This window comes from Grammomys surdaster, unplaced genomic scaffold, assembly GCF_004785775.1.
Source record: "Grammomys surdaster isolate TR1022 unplaced genomic scaffold, NIH_TR_1.0 126531, whole genome shotgun sequence".
Taxonomy (NCBI): Eukaryota; Metazoa; Chordata; class Mammalia; order Rodentia; family Muridae; genus Grammomys; species Grammomys surdaster.
This window is the reverse complement of record NW_021621323.1, coordinates 3,933,320-3,953,112: the sequence shown is the minus strand read 5'-3', so window position 1 is coordinate 3,953,112 and position 19,793 is coordinate 3,933,320. Positions and strand designations below refer to the sequence as shown.

Genomic DNA, 19,793 nt, shown 5'->3' with positions numbered 1-19,793 from the left:
CTTTGAAGTCTTGAAAGTGCAAGTTGACAAATGGTTTTCTGTGAGTGTTTAGTCTCTAATGACATTGAATAGAGTTTCTGAAATTTCTTGCAAAGCCATTAACGCACATCTGGTCAAATATTAGAAATGCCACAACTGTGCAAATTAAATACCATAAGCTATGTGTGAGGGTCTTCATATGTATCATATGTGAAATTACACACATTGCAATACTATGCAGGAGTTTTCCCAGAGCTTCCATACAAAGCAGAGTCCTCATCCTGAGGGAGTGCTTGTAATCCATATACTCAATGGTAACTACTGAGATCTGCACTAAAACATATATTGTACTTTGACTTCATGTAAAGACACACTTATGAGCAAAATATCCATACACATGCTCAAAACAGAAAAATGTTTTCCCTGCACTCTGAAGGCCCCACAGCTTCTCTGGCTCGTTTGCTTGTTTTGTTAGAAGTTGATTTCATAGCAAGGATAATTCAAGACAGAGTGCCTAGGGGCCCTGACAAGATCCAAAGGCACAACAGGGTGGGCAAGCATAGAGACACTGTGAGTGTCCTCAGTTGTCTTGTCCAACTCTCTTTACGTAAATGCTAAATGCTAATGGGGACTTCTGGGTAAGATAGAAAAGTAAATGGCATAGAGAAGAAATAACGAAAGACTCAAATCTTGTCTGAGAAGATATTGCCTGAGAACTCATAAGGAAAGGGGATAAGGCAGTAGGCTCTGTGTGTGTGTGTGTGTGTGTGTGTGTGTGTGTGTGTGTGTGTGTGTGGTGTGTGTGTGTGGTGTGTGTGTGTGTGGTGTGGGTGTGTGTGTGTGTGGAGGGGAGGTGATGACATCAGGGCTCGCTCACTCCTGTCTACCAGCTACAGCAGGCATCACTGCTTAACATCTTCACATCCATTTCTCTTCAACGGAAAACCCTAACCCAGGGCATTGGCACGAGGATCAAACTATCCTTTTCCCTGAAGCATACAGGCACATAGGGAAGACCGGCGAGCACGGGCTGTTAGCACTGTAGCTATTCTGTACCTTTAATGTGGCATTTAAAGAGCACCTTTGGGTAAAAGAAGAAATAAGACTTTGGAAGATACAGTCCAGATCTGTGGGTCGTCATACGGGAACACCCCTTCACTCTGAGCCCCAGTCTTTGTATCTGAAAGGCCTAGGATTTTTTTTTATTAGTTTCAAAACATGACAGAAAGAGTTCCCTGGGAGTTACATAAATAAATTGGCAAAAGCCAATCAATTCCTTCAGATACTTCTAGGCACACTGAGTGTCCGTCATCCCTGCTATGGGAATGCTTCAGCTGCTTTGTGACAATGAAGCAGGAAGTGACATAACTTCATATTTCACTGAGGCTCAAAGCCTGTAAGTCAAATTAACTACTAAGTGCAGCCATGCCACCATTAAAGTTCCCGCAGGAGGGATTCAAACCTAACACAGAGAGGAAGAGAAAGAGGGAGGAAGAACACGGTGCACTTCAGGTTTGACTTTTGGGTCTCTTGACTCAAATTTAACCCAGAGGACAGTGTTTCCATCAGAGACCGTGTGTGTGTGCAGGACTGGGTGAGATACAGAAACCAAACAAAACCTGTCCCTGAACCACTGAAGGAGTGAACTGAGGTGGCAGACTCGGAAAGAGAGAGAAGAATCCTCCAGTCAGGCAGAGAAGAGAAGCAGAGAAACTATAAAATATGGGGACTGAGCACATATTGGTTTGATTAAAGCAAAAACGGGACCCAGCAGTGCAGTGGTTTGAATACAGCTTATCCTCCAGAGATAAGCTGGTTCAGTCCCCAACACTTCATGGTAATGGCAGCCTGGGTGCATAGGTAACCCAACTACAACAGTTAGAAGTGAGACCTCATCACGGTGGAGTTTCAATGTTTGAATCCTGGTGACCTCGTAGGGAGAAGGAGACACACGGATGTCAAGTACACACCTGTCCCCTCTCTGATGTGATACATGTGACTCAGCAGATGAGGACAGCAGCCTGTGGCACAGGCCTCTCTCTCCCACGCAGGTCACGGCAAAAATAGATCTCTTTTCTCTCTAAACAAGCTCATCACATGACTTATTATAGTAATGGAAGTTAGGTAAAGCAAGGACCGATTTAGATTGTATAAGCACACCCTGTATGTCAACATGTAGGGAATCTAGAGCTGTAGTGACAAACAGTACGTAAGTAACATCTCCTAGGACTGCATTAGAAGACACCAGAAATATACATCTTTGAATTAAAATTAAAATAGCTTGAAATTCAACTTAATCTCGGTATTCTATTATGTTTTAACTACTCACCGTTTTATTGCCTCTTTTTTACTAAAATACTTCATTGATTCTATAAGCCAGTGGTTATTTTGCCTCATATCAAGTAAACATTGTGTCACTTTCCAAGAGTCATGCAAAAGTTGCTTCTACAAACATGTCTCCTCACACGGTCCTTCCTCTCTACATCTTGGCACACTGTCTTCTTGAAGGGATACCATCTATATTGATATGAGGTGCAAAGGAATCTGGAATCTGGCATGACCTCATCGACTTGCATCTACAGGGAAAGGCGGGCCTTCAAGGCAAGGCTTGGGCTTTGGTTGTCTTCAGTGACTGAGGATTGGCAGTGGTGTTATCTTCCCTGAGCTTCCCCCCCCACCCCGCCCAATCTCACCTTCTCAGAGGCATCCGCATAGCTGCCAGGATGCATGCCAAGTTCTTACCCAACCCCACAGGTTATTCTAGACTTCACTAGAGCAAGAGAACACCTGATCCTTGTGAAGAGAGAACAGCCTTCCTTGCATTTTGTGGGCTTAAGAGGAGAGAGATAAGAACTCTCTGATTGAAATTGTTAAATTTAAGAATCAGATGTTTTCTCCATGGCCGTATTCCCTACCACAGGGCAAAAAGCAAATTAGTGCTGAGAGGAAATGAAATGAATGCTCTGACAGACATGGTAGTGATACTGACGATGATGATGATGATGGTGATGGTGATAAAGACACAGAGACCTACTATGTACAAGGCAGGGTACTGAGTATCTGTGTATGATAACTGACTTGGTGCTTGGGAGGAAACGGAAGAGATAAGGTCACCAGGTTATATTAGCTAATATAACATCATCCCTTCATTGAGAAGAAACCTGGTGTTGTGGTTCTTATGTCTTAAGAACTTACATCTTAAGTTGGAGAAGAAAGTAAGATTTGGACCCAGGTCTGTTAGTGCTGGCGTCGCTTCACACTGCTGCCTACTTTAACTCTCACATCAGAGAGGGGAAGTCTCATCAAAGGCGAACAGGTTTCTGGTTCAGCTCCCAGCTGCACTTGTGACCTTTCCTTTCAGCGTGCCCCCTCCCCCTTCCAGGGTTTCTCTGAAATAGTTTGTCTTTTCCCTAAGTTTATTGCTGCTGGGAACAACTTGACTAACACAGAAAGTGAGTCCCAGAAACCACTGGCTCTTTGGCACTTATCAAATACAGAGCACACTGACTGGGTGGGGTGGGTGGGAGCTGTCAGGCTTCCACTGTGAATGCTGTGAACATTGTGACACCTGGCATCATCTCTGAGGATTCTGAGTCTTGTACCCAGTCAAGTTCTAAAGTTAGAAAATTTGATAGAAGAAAACAAAGACTAAAAATTTCCCAGGTGGGGCCGGAGAGACGGCTCCATGATCAAGAGCCCTGGTTGCTTTTCCAGAAGACCCATGTTCTACTCCAGCCCCCACAGGATGGCTCACATCCCTCCCAACTGTGGTTCATGGGAATCTGGGGCCCTCTTCTGACCTCCAAGTGTACCAAGCAGTCATGTGATACAAAGACACACAGGCGGGCAAAACACCCGTACATACACAGATTCTTTAAAAACAAATTTAAGGTTCCAGGTGGTGTCACAAAACCCAGTGAGGCCCTTATAGAGTGGAGAGTTCACATCTTCACATTGCCTCAAGGTGTGGCCTTTCTTACCAGGCTGCTGCCAATCACATGAAACTTTTCTGAACAGGGTCAATATGTCAGTGTGTAAAAGAGGAGGAACAGGGATGCAGAAGCTATGAGAACGGAGACAGTTGCAAAAGGCCCTTTACTGAGTAGGTTTCAGTCCCTCACTCCTGAAAATTCTTTCTTGGACCATCTCTAGGTACATAAAGATGATGCTTCCCTGTTTAAGCCTCAGTCATTAGGATGCCTGCCTAAAAGCATCCTCTTGATTAGGTTTTACGGCAGGTAAACCAGGTCTCTCTGCCCTAATCCCAGTTCTGGTCCAGATCATCTGACTAGAATATTCAGATAGATCTGTTACCAGAACATCTCCACACCTAGAAACCTGTGACTACAGGCCTTTGTCCCCAGTGACTTTCTCACCCCTGCTTCCAACAAATGACCCTCACTGTAAAGCAGCGGTGCGCCGTGAGGATGGCAGGCCCTGGGTATTAGCAGAGATGACAAAGTGGGGAGGGGGGCTCATTACAGATGGTCCCGGAGCATGCTGTGCATACAGGACTACCAGATTCGAACTACAGGCAAACAGCAGCAGCCAGAGCTCACCTGCAGTCAGGGTACGACTGCCTGCTCTCCTATTTTCTGTTCACTCATTCAGCAAAAGCAGATGCCTACTGGGTCAGGCCAGAGTCACAAATTTTGAACACCTTCCCCACCCCATCCATATCACCAGCGTGGCCTCCTTATTTCATGTCACCTTGGTTAACTTAGCCCCCTGTTTTGGATCCACACCCATCCCCTGCTTTTATGTAAGCTCTACCCCGACAGCCACACTCTGACCTGTGTGAGCGTCTTTCATAACGCCTTACTTCATCTTAGCATTCCTCATTTGCACAATGCAGTTCTCAGGTTTTTAAGTTATAATTCATGGGGATGCTTGTACTTTTTCATTCCTCTGACTACAGGTAAGCCAGGCTTAACCAGGTCTTTATTGTTCATTTGGCAATAGCATCTATCTACTTGCCCCTCCTGTTGGCTAATTAGCAGGTGCTGTCTGGCTTGTTCTTTCTCTGCATGTTATTCTGCAGTGTCTCTTAGCCCCTTGCCTCTGCCTCATCTTCAAGCTGACTCTGTCCCACCCACCACCTTGGCTGTCAGTCTATCTCCTCCCTCATCGTCCTTTCCCTGTCTTTCATATTCCTTCCGGTTCTCTACTCCTTCTGGTCGTCTCCATCTTGATAGGGTAATTACTTTTAATGGCTCTCGGTTTCATGATCCCTATAAATACTTGACCAGGGTTCCCAAGCTTCAGATATACCCAAAGGACACACAGGAAACCAGAAAAGTCACCATGGACACCAGGGGAAAGGTGAGTGAGCTGCTCTGTGATGGCCCCATGTCACCTTCACAGCCATCAGTTCAGATTCTGTGCTCTCAGAACAGATTATTGTCAAGTTTTAATGGTGTGGAAAGTCTTCCTCCACTGCTTGGTGAATGGATTTCTGACAGGTTCACAAGGGATCATTTGCTAATACTGTAGCAAAATCTTTAAAATTTTGCCTACTATTTTGTCTGGAAATTTAAAGGGCTGACGTGCTATCTGCTGTGCTATGGAGGGACCTTGATCTGAAAATGGATCCTCATGAAAGTATCCCTCATATATGTTTTTAGGAACAGGTTGACAGTGTCATGGTGAAGAAAGCCGGGATGGAAGCAACATCTGTGGAATACTAGGAAGCTGCAGTTACAATGTATTAAATATTAGAAAGCTGCGGTTACAATGTATTAGTCAGTGAGTCTTACATAGTCAGTAAAGGTCACCTGAAAGTTACTCATTACATTACATGGAACATCACCTTGTGACCGGAGTGCTCAGTGTGGTCATATAAACCCACACAGTGCACACAGAGAATTTCAGTTGAAGAACTTACCCTCTATTGTTAGCATTGGGGAGAGCTGGATGCCAAGTTTCCCATGCTTCCTCTCCTCACATTTGTCTGTGTAACTTAGTGTTTTGAGTTATGTGTATATTGCTTTTGAAATAAGGAATTTCCCCTCGCCCCCTAAAAGTTATCTTTTAGGAAACTTTTGAGTGAAAGCAAAAATTATTCCAATTATGTTGTTCTCAGACAGAAGTAGTATTTTCTATACCTTTAGTTGGACACTCTTGTGACACCTTTCTCTTTTCTTTACATGATAAATTCCTGTATTTTCTCTTCCATTGGAGTCTTGATTTCTTGAAGACACAACAAATTTACTCCATTTACAATTTTCAATGCAGAAGTTACACCTACACATGGAACACATTTCAAACTATACAAACTAGCATCTCCAAGTACTAAATCTAAAAGTTAAGCTTGTCTACTCACTGAGGAAGGGGCTGTTGTAAGAATGCACACCAGGGGCAATAGAAACAGCCTCTGAAGAGAAGCCTGGAAAAATAAGAATTTGTTCCGCAGCAACAGTGCTAATGTAAGGAGAAAGGGTAGAAAAGAATGCTAACCCACACTACCCGGGGACAACACATTACATTCTAGCTTCACATTATACAACGCAACAATCTTCAGTTAAACATGAGTTAAGTGTTCAAAAATCAAACTGAAAAAACTTCAAAGAGGATAAGAAACATTTGTCATGACACAGAAATTTCAGACTGTAGAAACGGGATAAATTACAAAGGAAGAGACTTCTATGAATAAACATCACAAAACATGCATAATTTCACACAAAATTAATATAAGCAAAACAGCAGAGGAAAAAAAAGGCAAGCTGACAGGCAGCAAGTTACTCCTTTGATGTTTGAGGAAACATTTGCATTAACAAAAGAAACAAGATGCCAATAGCTCTGTAAACACAGGACCAAGCCTTTTACAACTCTGCTCACCATACTGAATACCCACACTGATACACTGAAAATTACTAATGAAGATACGAGGCTGTTTCTGCCTGTCCAATATTTTGTTTAACAATATAATCAATGATAAGTAAAATGAAATGCATGATAGCATAGACTATTTATTATTCTGGGGAGTGTGTCCAGTGATTTAATCTTTCTGGAAAGAGATCTGGAAATCAGCAATGACTCCATCCTTTCAAAGAGATTTTCACTTATGGAAACAAACCCAGAAAAAAAAAAAAAAGCAAACAAAAAAAGTAAAACAAACAAAACAAAAGCATGAACAAATATGTTCACTGCAATACCCTTTGTAAGATAAAAGCAATAGAAACGCTCCCATATCTAGGTAATTATTAAGAAAATTAGGACATACTCAAATAAAGTAGTCATTGTAAACTATGACTATGAAGTTCTTCAAAGTCAAGAAAAATTCTTACAAACATGTCTATGGTAGGTAATGGTTCAATAAACACTGTTTTAGAAAGAAAACAAGGAAGAAGGAGGAGGAGGAGGAGAAGGAAGTGGAAAATGTCCTTATACGAAATGACAGAATTATTTTTAAATTATTAAAGTTTTTAAGTAAATAAGTATTTTGAAAGATTTGGAGGAAATTTCTTAAATTCTCAGGACTTACTTATATTTATTTACTCTCGGCTTTCTCCCTGTGACTTTCATACTTTGACAAATAATAGCAAGTGTGATCAGAAAAAAAAAATGAAGTTTGTTGTTAACCGCCATCGTGTTTTGCATCTGTTAGACCATCAAGTGTCGCGCAGCCATTGCCTGGGCAGAAAAGTCTCCTCTTTCAATTGAGGAGGTGCAAGTTGAGCCGCCGAAGTCCGGAGAAGTTCGTATTAAGGTAAGCTTAGGTGGGCCAGCCTTCACTTTTGAAGACAAAAGAAAATAATACTACACTCTAAAAACAGATGTAGGAGCTGGAGCGGTAGCTCGGCAGCTAGGAGCGCTGGCTCCCCTTCCAGAGAGCCAAGGTTCTGTTCCCAGCACCTACAAATGGCAGCCGTTGGTAGCTCCAGCTTCAAGGGATCCAATGTCCTCTCTGACCTCCACAGACACTGTATGCATATGGTGCACAGACAACAGTACAGGCAAAACACATACACACCTAAAATCAGTCTGTTTAAAAACATGCATGGGCCTAGACATGAATAAATGACATAAGCATTTTTGCATATTGCTCTTCTCACTTTTCTTAATAAATAAGAAAAAGATTTTAAAGTAAATAAGTGATATTATTGAATATTGAGAGCTAGTTGTTTGACACAGAAATCTCAATATACAACTCAGGTTGTTTTCAAACTTACAACCCTCCTGCCTCGGCCTCCTGAGTGCGGAGACTGTAAGCATATGTCACCACAGCAGAGGACATATTCCTTTTTTTTTTTTTAAAGATTTATTTTAGAGTTTATTACTTACTTAATTATTAGTTTTTAAAATATACATAGTATGAATGCCTGTATGTGGGTATGTGCACATATTCTTAATAACTGTATGCATTAGCAAACATGTTACCTGTATGATCATTGTGTTTTAACTATAATAATTCTAACTTAAACCATGTACTGTTATAGGCCTATGTATTTTTCAGTGTGATCCAAAGGGCTTTTCTTTTTTCAGTATCATTGTTAGTACTCTGTCTAAACTCCACCTTCGCAGTTACCCGGCAACAGCCAGGTAGGCCTGGCCCACTATAAAAGGGGCTGCTTGCCCCCTTCTCTCTCTCTCTTGATCTCTTTCCTCTAGCTTCTCTCTGTCCCCTCGTCCCTCCCCTTTCCCTTCCCCCTCTCTCCACGTGCTCATGGCCGGCCTCTACTTTTCTACTTCTCTACTCTCTTTCTCTCTCTGCCTCTACTACCCTCTTAACTCCCCTCCCCATGCCCTGAATAAACTCTATTCTATACTATACCAGTGTGTGTGGCTTATCCCTCAGAGGGAAGAGATGCCTCTGCATGGGCCCGCTGAGACATCCCCTTCCCCCATACCTCTCCACACACCCACAGAACATATTCTCTTTATCTCTTTATCTTTTTATAAATATATCAATCATGGTTTTGGTTTTTGGGGTAGTTCTTTTTAGACTGGCATGCATGTACCTACGCCCTAAGAAAGCAAAGATTAGGGCAATGCATATGCAGTGACTAAGGGACTCATTACTCTGCTCTCATGATTTAAGCCTGGATACATTGTGTTAGCCTCTAAAACCCTGTCTGGAAAGAGTCACTGGAAGGCATCTCAGCTCAGCTCAGCAGAAGTGCTAAGCTCAGCAAACCCAGTCATGCCACAGCCAGAGGGCTAAGGGACAATTCTCTTCAGAGGCATTTACCCAGTGATCCAACAGTCACCAGCTAGGCCTCCTGCCTGAAAGTTTCAGTGCTTCTCAGAGTATCTAGGACCAGTCCTTTACCACATAGCCACCAGACCAAAATGTTTCTCCACACCATAACACACACTAAATCACCTGTTTATTTTAGGAAATTTAACACTAGATACACAGAGTACCACAACTATAGAGAGGTACTTCATTCCTGCCCATAACAGCTCAACAATGCAGGGCAAGATTCAGGATGGGGGTCAGGGGTTACAAGAGGAACAGAGAAAAAACAAACAACAACAACAATTAAATGTGTTGGCAAGATATCATGAAAGAAAGAGAGAGAGAGAGGAAGGAAGGAAGGAAGGAAGGAAGGAAGGAAGGAAGGAAGGAGGGAAGGAAGGAAGGGAAGATTACAGGTTGGGAAGAAGGTTCAGTGAGTGTTTATTGCTCATCCAGAGGACCTGAGTTCAGTTCCCAGCACCTAGGTTTATTGTCTCATAACCTCCTATAACTCCAGTTCCAGGGGATTCTACTCCATCTTCTGGCCTCCACAGGCAGTGACACTTGTATGCACACATCCCTACACAAATATTCATGCGTATACATGGTTAAAAATAAAACTAGGAATACCGTGTGACTTTGGATAAGTTGTTCTAAGTCTCTGGGTCTCCGTTCCTCCATATCTAAATCAGTGAGTGGTAAGACCTTCTATGTGCTTCCTGTCAATGATAATAAAAGAAGCAATAATAAGCCAGCAGTGGGCTGATCAAAGATGCAGCTTTTTGGGAGAAAGGGCTTCGGGGCCAGCATCAGGCCTCACGATTGCAGGGGAGAAACAGTGCAGTGTACAAGGTGAAGAGGGAGTCCTTAGACAGAAACAATACAATAACTGGAAACACGTCGGAGATGTAAAGGGGAGAGATTTCTCTTTAAAGCCTGAAGTGACACTTTGTTAAAAGTGAAAATGAGAAAGATTGGAAGAGAAGAAAAGAGCAACCACACAGGAGGAACAGGAACAGCGTGAGGCCAGAGTCGCCACCTCTTAGAGAGCAGTCTCTAGGGTACTCCCCAAGCAAAGACCCCTGAGAAAGCTCGGTGCAAATCCCCAGAACAAAGAGAAAGTCTGGCTTCTATAAGTCTTGGGGTAAGGGGGCTACTGGGACGTTTTATATCACATGATTTGGTTCAACATGGTAGACGCGTGGTCTCTACACTCAGAGTCACAACGCAGGTTGCCACTTGTCACAGAGAGAGCTGCAGGGAGGTATGGCTGGGTCTCTACTGGCAGTGGGATCTGCCCTTTTGAAAGAGGATCTCTCTTTTAGGGGCAGGTTTTGTTCTAACACCTGAGTGTTGTTTTAGAAAGCAAGTGAGGTCATTTGTATCAAACAAAGCAAAACTGAACACTCAAGCCACAAAGGCGGGAGGGAAAAAAAAATGGTAAACCAGTTGTCTTTTAGTCATTTAATTTCTATACAGATGATCTCTTCAGGGATCTGTGGCTCTGATGACCATGTGCTGAAAGGAGAACTCTTGATGAACTTTCCTTTAATTCCGGGTCATGAAGGAGCAGGAATTGTGGAGAGTGTTGGTGATGGAGTTTGCTCCGTGAAACCAGGTAGAAAATGGGAAGCTTGCCAGGGAACTCTTGATCCAGGAGGAGGCACTCTGCCTGCACTGTTAGTATATTCAGCAGAAAAACAAGTTGGTTTTGCCTCTAGGTTCTTCTAGTTGATAAGGTATCATGTCATCAAACGAGGCCAGTAGTCCAAAGAGCCACATCCCTGTCACCTCTTTTCTCACAAATATATGGTATGGAGAACAGTTCCTGGGTCTCTACCCAAAGCCAGCTAAAGATGGATCTAAGAGCAGAGAACCTCTAAACATGTTGAAAGATCCTTAGGCTTAAGAACTCCTTCTTATGGTTTTATTCCCCCAGAACGTTTTAGAATAGCGCTCATTCCAAAGTTGGCGTGTTTGTCAAATGAATGAATGCTTTAATCAACTAGAATGGTCCGCTTGAAAGTTACAGGACAGGATGATGGTTACATGTCAATAAATCTTCCCCAGTTGCATCCTAAAGGATCTTGACATTGCTATTCTTAGCATGCCTAAAGCGATCACAGTGAATGAGCAATCGCTCGTAGATGATGATTTAGGAACTCTGTAGCTTGGGACCAGCTGCAGAGAGGGAACTTAAGAAAGTGCCTAGCAAGGCCATTCACGGCCATCAAGTGTATTCACAAAATGTATAGCAATTATGAGACGCCCACTGTGCATCAAAGAAAAAGCAAGAAAGTATAGGGCTGAATATTTGTCTCCCAGAATGTAGTATAAATAGGAGGGTTCACAATCTACCTCCGCTTTAGCTAGAAAGATTCCATGGGGAATTCTGTGGGAACCAATTACGAGTACTGAAGGAAAAGGGTAGTTAGAACTCCTTCCGGATATTAGAACTAGTATCTAGAAACTTGTAGAGTCAATAAAGGTAAGATGTGCTTTATCTACACTTAGAAATTTTTTTTAATGCCATCTTAAGGAATTTTCCTATACAACATGCATGGGTAAGGGCCAGTACAGAGACAACACTGTAGACCCTGACCAGTCTTCTGGAGTCTGTGATGACTGAGTAGGTTAACCGTCCTCCCACCTACTCCCTCAGTGTGATACTATAAACCTCTAGGGATGTGAGTTGATCCAAGACTCAAACTTTATCAAGATTCTTTCCGGAGTTCGGTGGCTTTAAAGCTACCTTTTATAGTAATTTTTCCAGAAAGAAAGTGTGAGAGACAGAACCTTATTTCCCCCTGAAGTTGATGAAGCCCAGAATTCATCACAGGAAAGCCAGTGCCATCACATTCAGCCAGTGCTGAATGTTTGTGTGGGAGTGGGAGTCAGTGGGAAGACTCAAGACTCAAGGGGTCAGGCAAGGCTAGGCTACTGTAAACAGGCTACAATCAAAATTTCAAGGGGTTGAAATTTTTTAAATGGAAAGCAAAAGAATTAAACTGGATGACTCTGAGGTTCCTTCCTGGTTCTGTTGTTCCATTTTCTAAGTAGGGAATAGCAGCCCTGCAACTATCTATCCAGCAGGCAATGTCTCTTCATCTTTAAAAATTGATAAGGATCTGAAACCAGATAAAACAACCTATGCTTTAAACAACGCCAGATGTCACACTGGCTACTGTCATCTGTCCATAGCATGTTTTCAAGAGAATGGGTAAGATTTTATATTTTTAGTCCATTAATAATTTCTAATTTATTGGTTTATCTTCCCCATCCCATACAGGAGACAAAGTCCTCACCCTCATCATTCCTCAGTGTAGAGAATGTGACGCCTGCTTGCACCCCAAAGGAAACTTCTGTGACAAGCAAGAGTTAGTAGATTTGTCCCTAGTCCTTTTATCAAATGGCTCGCGTGGAATGTGCCCATTAGTGACCACTTCTTTCTTTTCAACTCCTTATGTCTGTGCCTGTATGTGGGTGTCTGTCTGCATCTCTGTGGAACAGTGTTTTTCCTTGTTCTGGGGTGATGCTGGACGGGACTTGCCGGTTTTCCTGCCGAGGACAGAAGATTTATCACTCTTTCCGCACAAGCTCATTCACAGAGTATACTGTCGTGCCCGAGATTGCAGTGGTAAAAATTGATGACGCTGCTCCTATGGATAAAGTTTGTCTCATAAGCTGTGGCGTCCCTACAGGCTATGGGGCTGCTGTTAATGCAGCCAAGGTAAGCAAAGTATTTGTAGTTCACGAGTGGGCCTGACTGGTGTTGCCGCTAACCGGTGTCCTAAGAATGAGGCCTGGATTCTTAGTGGATAAACAGGATTCTTATCTGGTAAACAGAAACCTTATAATGCGGGTTTCTGTTCATCAGGAAAGCAACTACTTCCCTTCTCTGTCCCCAAAAGCAAAGCATATCTAGTTCCTTAGTGACCCAAACAGCCTGTATCATTTTAAAGTCCCCACACTAACTCCCGGCTGTTCTGGCCCCCATCGACCTCCCCTGGAAACCTACCCCAATAAAACTCACAAGGCTTTTCCCACTTCCTGCAGCTCAGCAGTTTGTCCCCGCCCCATCCCCCAACCCCCAATAAACCTCTTTCTACCCATGGAGTGGTCTAGCTCAATGGTTTGACTGCACCCCACTTAAATTTGTGTTACCTCTATATCACAGGTATTTGCCCACGCGGCAGTGGGGTGGGGGAGTGGGGGCGGAGACAATGCTAAACCTGTCCAAATGATCACCTAAGTTTCAAAAAGCTCACTAGGTTTTTACTCGCTATTATTTTCTTAACTGTCTATGCCCAGCTTTGAAAACTAATACAAGCACATTGTATGAGTCTCTAGGTCACCCCTGGCTCCACTTGTGTGGTTTTTGGACTCGGAGGGGTCGGCTCATCTATCGTCATGGGCTGCAAAGCCTCTGGTGCGGCTAGAATCATTGGGGTTGACATCAATGAGCGGAAGTTCCCTCGGGCCAGAACCTTGGGAGTTACTGACTGTCTCAACCCTAACAAGCTCAAGAAACCTGTCCAGGAGGTGGTGAAGGAGATGACAGGTGTTGGTGTTGACTTTGCCTTTGAGGCCATCGGACTGGTTGATACCATGGTGAGTTTACTGGGCACAGTGGGAGTGGGGGGGGGGGCATGCATAATTATAGACTCTCTGAGCCTGTGTGCTCTAGATGAAAAATGGAATATAAATCCATTCCACAGCTTTATTTTATTATACAAAAGCCATATGTATGAAGAGATATAAAGTTAGTGTGTACAAAATTGTTAAGCATGCAAAGAACCATGAGATCAGTAATTCACATTTCTCAATTCTAGTTATTCATACCTAAATAAGAACATTATTGGATCACATATATTTAACTGTGTTTTCTAACAGAATTTGAGAAACACGTAAGTCAAATTCCTATACCTCCATGAGTCAAGTTCTATGGCTACAGGAATTAATGAACTAGGTGCCACCCTCCAGGGTCAAAAAGTTTAAAGAAGAGAATGTAAACACTCATTACATTGAAATGTGTGGCTAATTCCTAAGTCTAAGGCTGAAGGATGTTAGTGTAGAGATGTAGGTGACAGAAAAGAGGCCAATACAGTAAAATCTGAGGGAAAGAGAAAGAAAACAGAGTTAAGAAGACAAAATAAATTTTAAAGATGTATGCGTATGGATCACTGGAAAATTTATCATTTTTTAAAAATGAAGCTTCTCCAAGCTTCCTTGCATCTATATTTACTATGTTCTGTTCTGTTGGATTCTGTTCTGTTCTGTTCTGTTCTGTTCTGTTGGGTTCTGTTCTGTTGGGTTCTGTTCTGTTGGGTTCTGTTCTGTTGGGTTCTGTTCTGTTCTGTTCTGTTCTGTTCTGTTCTGTTCTGTTCTGTTGGGTTCTGTTCTGTTCTGTTCTGTTGGGTTCTGTTCTGTTCTGTTCTGTTCTGTTGGGTTCTGTTCTGTTCTGTTCTGTTTTAGCAGAAATTGATTGAGCACTAAAGCAGAGCAAGTAGAAAGTCAGACAAACAGAATGCATGGCCTTTACGGCAGTTTGACTGAACGTACCATTTATTCTTGTACACGGGTGTAGCTCTGAAGAATTTCTTTTTGGAAGATTATTTTGTAATTATATTCATGTACAGAAAACTTAGTGTACGTTTAACCCAGTTTAGTGGCGAGTTCTCGAGTTATTTAGCCTTTGCCTTTTCCCGCTTGGCAATATGAGCCACAGACTTAGGACCCAGGATGTCACCTCCCTGGTTGTGGAAGATCTCCTAGTATCTGTCATTGTAATTGGTCCTAATAGCTTCCACCAGCTTAGCCAGAGCACCCTTGTCTTCCGAGTTAACCTGTGTGAAGGCAACAGTGGCGCATGGCTTCCTGTGGACCAGGCCCCCAGCCTGGCCTTTCCCTTGATGATGCAGTAGGGCACACCCATCTTTCTGCACAGGGCAGGCAGGAAAACCACCAGCTCAATGGGATCTACATCATGGGCAATCACCACCAGCTGAGCCTTCTTGTTCTCCACCAAAGTGGTGACTGTATTGACTCCTGCTCGGAGGACAGGTGGTCTCTTAGTTGGGATGTCCCCTTTGTCAGCAGCTTTCTTCTCAGCACGGGCCAGTAGCCTTTGCTTCTTCTCTTTCTTTGTCTCTGGCCTGTACTTGTGGGCAAGCTTAAGCAGCTGAGTAGCTGTTTGCCTGTCCAGGGCCTGGGTGAACTGGTTAATGGCAGGAGGTACCTTGAGCCACTTATAGAGGATGGCTCTTTGCCACTGCAGCCTGATGTAGTGGGGTCATTTGATGAAATGTGTGAGATCTCTTTCTGTCTGGATGTTCTGCACAATGTCAAAGTTCTTGGGCCTTTTCTCAAACAAAGGACTGACCACCTTTTTGGCCTCCTGTTTCTTGACAACGGTGCAGGCCAGTGCCACCTTCTTCCCCTTGGCCTTCTTTCATTTGGGCATCTTGTTCAGCTAGAGGAGAGCACTCTGGAGATCTTAAGGATGATAAATCATTCAACAATCAGACTAACATTACAGACAAACAGTGAACAGGAAGTTAAAGAAATTGCCTGAGTCTCACAAGTTGCTGAGTCTGCATCTTTTATTTCCACGCTGCCCTGATTCTCTGAGGAGACGCCCACAACCGATCACAGTGGTGAATGTTGTTGAATTTGAAGTAGCATCAGTCCAAGAGAAGTTCAAGGTCCCAGCATATCCAGGATTCTTTCCCTTTGTGGGCAGCTGGTGCGATCTCATGGGATGTGCAAGTGGGTTATCCTTGTCTTCTCAGATTGCTGCTTGGAACTCCTGCAACAAAAGCTATGGTGTGTGTGTGATCGTTGGGCTGGCTCCATCAGATGCACAGATATCCCTTGAGGCATCCAAGATTTTATCCGGAAAAACCCTGAAGAGCATGTGTCTGGGAGGTAGGTGGGTGAGGAGAAGGGTGTGGTCACTTAGCTCCTCCCCTTAGGGGACCGGACATCAAGGGTAAATGTGTCCAAAGACTCCTCCTGAAATGAGCGTAACGTTCTTCAAATTACTTTTTAGTTTAATTTTGGGAAGTGTGTCGTATGATATAGGTATGTGTATGAATTCATGTGTGTGTGTGCAGGTTCATGTATGATCATGCATGTCATGTGTAAGGGTGTACAAACATGACTACATGAGTGTACATGTGAAGGGCAGAGTTTGATATCAGATGTCTTCCTCTGTCTTGCTTATTTTTTTTTGACACAGAGTCCCTCACTATGCCTGGAGTTCACCAACTGAACAAGACTAACTGTGCAGTGAGTTCCAGAGGTCCTCCTGTCTCCACTTTCCTGTTAAGATTACATGTACATAACCACAATGCCTGACTATTTAGGTGCTGGGGACACGAATTCATGAAAAGTACTTTACCAAAAAAAGGCATTTTCCTAAACCATCAAATTAATTTTTAATTAGCTAAATAAAATAGTGGAGGCATTGAGGACTATCATTTTTCTCCTAGAGAAATGTTCTTGTGACAATTAGAATAATTTAATCATCAGTTCTGTGTTGACGGCTTCAAAGTTTATTGTGCTATCTTAACAGCAATGTCTTTTAGTGTCTTAAGTGCCATTGCATGCACTAAACTGGTATGTTTGGACAGGTGCTTCTATAGTTCCAGAAAAATCCTTATTTCTGATCAATATTGATTAGCTGATTTGAAAAACTGACACTTCCATTTCTACTCATTTATCTAGTGGTGAGTGTCCACTCCACGGCCATGCATGTGGATAGAGAAGCTCTTGTGCAATCTGCATGGACGTAGGCAAAGGTTTCCATGTCATTCTCAGCATGTGGATATAGAGGATTCTCCATGCATTTCCATGCACATGAATAAAGAGGGTGCCCATGTCAATTCTATGTATGCAGACCCATGCCAGTTCTATGTATGCAGATAAAGAACATTCCCGTGCCCTCCCCATATACGTGAGGGGAAATGGTTTCACAATGGTAATCCCAGTGTGGGTTAATAAGGTTAAAAGGTTGCTTTTCAGCTTGGGAATATGAATGTTGACCCAGATTTTATTTAAAAGATGACTAAGTAACAGAACTGTCCATAGTAGCCACATTTAAACAACAGCTGTCACTCAGTGGCTTCTCAGGAAACAAATGATTTTCATGGTCAGTGATAAAAATGGACATCTTACCCATCTATCTTAATTCACTGATTTCTTTTTTTTTCTCTCTTTTGGTTGATGGATACTTCTTATTTTTTATTACATTTATTTTATTATTACTTGTGTGTTTGAATGTGTGTGTGTGTGTGTGTGCATGCCAGAATACACACAAGGATGTCAGAGAACGACTTGCTGGAGTTGGTTCTCTCCTTCTATCACGTGGGTCCCACAGATCTCATTCAGGTTGTCATGTTTCTACTCAAGTGCCACTACCCACTGAGCCATCTCAGCAGCCTGGTTGGTCTTGGGTCATATTATTAAGAGTATATTAATATTATATGAAAATAATAAACTTTTTGTTTTGAAGGTTATAAAACCAGAGACTGCATTCCCCAAATAGTGACTGATTATCTTCAAAATAAGATTAATATAGATCCTTTAGTGACTCATCAGCTGCCTTTTAACCAACTCCACAAAGCCTTGGAGCTGTATCATTCAGGAAAAGCGTGAGTTTTGTTGATGATATATCTACTCGAACCCTTAGTATGTTTTATACACATCTCGCTGTTTCCTGACATCATCAACATAGGAAAAGGCTTACCTATAGGCCTCTCTTTAGGAAACGTCTACCCACTCAATTTCAGAATTTCAGAAGGATACTGAAGATAATGTATTTTTCCACATTGGTCAATAGTGTTTATTTTGGGGGGTTGAGAAATTACCTACAACAAATTAATTGAATCTCTGGAGTCAGGAACCTTGCAAGAAGTCTAAGAAATGACTCGAGACTCCAGCTAAGGGACAAATTCTTATACGTCTTTTCTGAACAATGCTCAACCCACATGCTAGCACAACTGTAGGTCTGCTTCATTTACTCCCCCAGTACTAATTTGTTTACATGTTCTTTTAATGCTCAAGAATTGACGGCAGACTGTTGTTGTGTGAGACAGATTTCTTGGGGACTTGTATTACACACACACACACACACACACACACACACACCTACTCACCCCAGAAGGGGAACTCACAACAGGCCAAAGTAACCTGAGTCCAACTTTGTTTTTATTGGAGTTACTAACAGGGACACAGGGTTATTCACAGGAACAGGGGTGACTCTAAAACAGCTGAATCACAGAGAAACCCCCTCAGCGTGGGTGATGATTACAAGGGCTGCATCCCTGCACCTTTCTGCATCACTTACAAACAGTTCTAACTGTCCCAAGTCTATAGCTGAGCTGGTGAGACTCTCCTCTTGAGCAGTTGCTACTGTTTCTATGACACTGTGTCAGGGCTACAGAATCATGAAAGCTTCAGCTTTCCTGGACTTTGAGTAGCTTGTCTACCTCCTGACTTCTATGAGTCCTTTTTCTCTCTCTGGGAGCAAATGTTTCAATTTGGAGACAATTGACCTTCAATTGTCTTCCAGGAGTGCTACAAGTGTTGCAGAGTCAGAGTAGAGCAAGTAGCAACAGTAAAGAACCAATCACAACTGCCGAGAATGTGCTTTTTCTGGTTTCACTAGGAAGAAGGTCTCCAGTTCATCATACTTTCCCCCCCAACCCTGCCTGCACACTTCATTTGCTTAATTTTTTTTATGAAAACCTTCACATTTTTGCCCTGTTTTTCTTTGTCAATTTTTCACTGAGTATGTCAACCCATTTAAATCAAGAACAACGCTCCAGGAAAACTCACCTGAAATTTTTTAATTATTATTGTGTATAGGGAAAGGCACCTAGCAGGCAGTAGGCATACTGCAAGAGGAAAAGAAAGCCCTCTTTTTCTTACTGGTCCAGACATTAGGCACAATGCTACATCAGCGGGATGTTGAAGAGAAGCTACAATGTGGTCCTGGGCTCTTCTGTGGTTGTGCATCCACAAGGAAAGGTGCTAGAACAGGGTGCCTTCCTTTTCTGTATGGTGTTGGTTCCAACCCAGACGCGCTATTCAGATGCTAATGTTTTACTTGGAGAAATTGGGGCAATGGTGGAATCAAGGTGGGTGTGGGCATTGAGAGTCCTTAGGGTGCGGCATACAGTCGCTTTGCTGACTTCAGTGCTTCCCAGGCATCACATGATCATGCTTTTATATTTCAGCATCCGCTGTGTTCTACTCTTCTGAGATCTCAGTGATAAAGAGTTCACAAGCAACCTGAAGGGCTTTCCGCGCCCAAGAGCAACCGGAAGAGGCAGATACCGAGTGCAGCTGTTCTCCCGAAACGAGGACTTCTAGACTATACTGATAATAAAATAAGTTGGAAGAACGGGTGTTGTGTAACTTACACTGTGATCTTAAAAAGAGAAACAATGGCATTTTATTCATGATAGTATTGATCAGGTCCACAACCCAACCGATGTCTGCCCTTAGTACATGAAAGCAGTCTCCGTGTCCCGTCTTCTAGGTGCCTGAATAGGTGCAAACTTCTGGCACCTTTCAACCCGCTCTTGAGTTGACTTGATGATATTGTGGGTTTTCCAAAGTGCTGTAG

General features: G+C 42.9%; 1 protein-coding gene across 1 annotated transcript; it reads left to right on the top strand.

Moving 5' to 3' along the window:
* The first annotated feature begins 5,245 nt into the window (after positions 1–5,245).
* On the top strand, positions 5,246–19,563 carry LOC114614848 (alcohol dehydrogenase 1-like). Its single transcript, XM_028760494.1, has 9 exons — positions 5,246–5,301; positions 7,586–7,687; positions 10,640–10,778; positions 12,450–12,537; positions 12,671–12,890; positions 13,511–13,771; positions 15,952–16,087; positions 17,676–17,814; positions 19,402–19,563. Exons 1-9 carry the CDS (start codon positions 5,284–5,286, stop codon positions 19,424–19,426), a joined length of 1,128 nt encoding a protein of 375 aa, XP_028616327.1. The 5' UTR covers positions 5,246–5,283; the 3' UTR covers positions 19,427–19,563.
* The last annotated feature ends 230 nt before the right edge of the window (positions 19,564–19,793 follow it).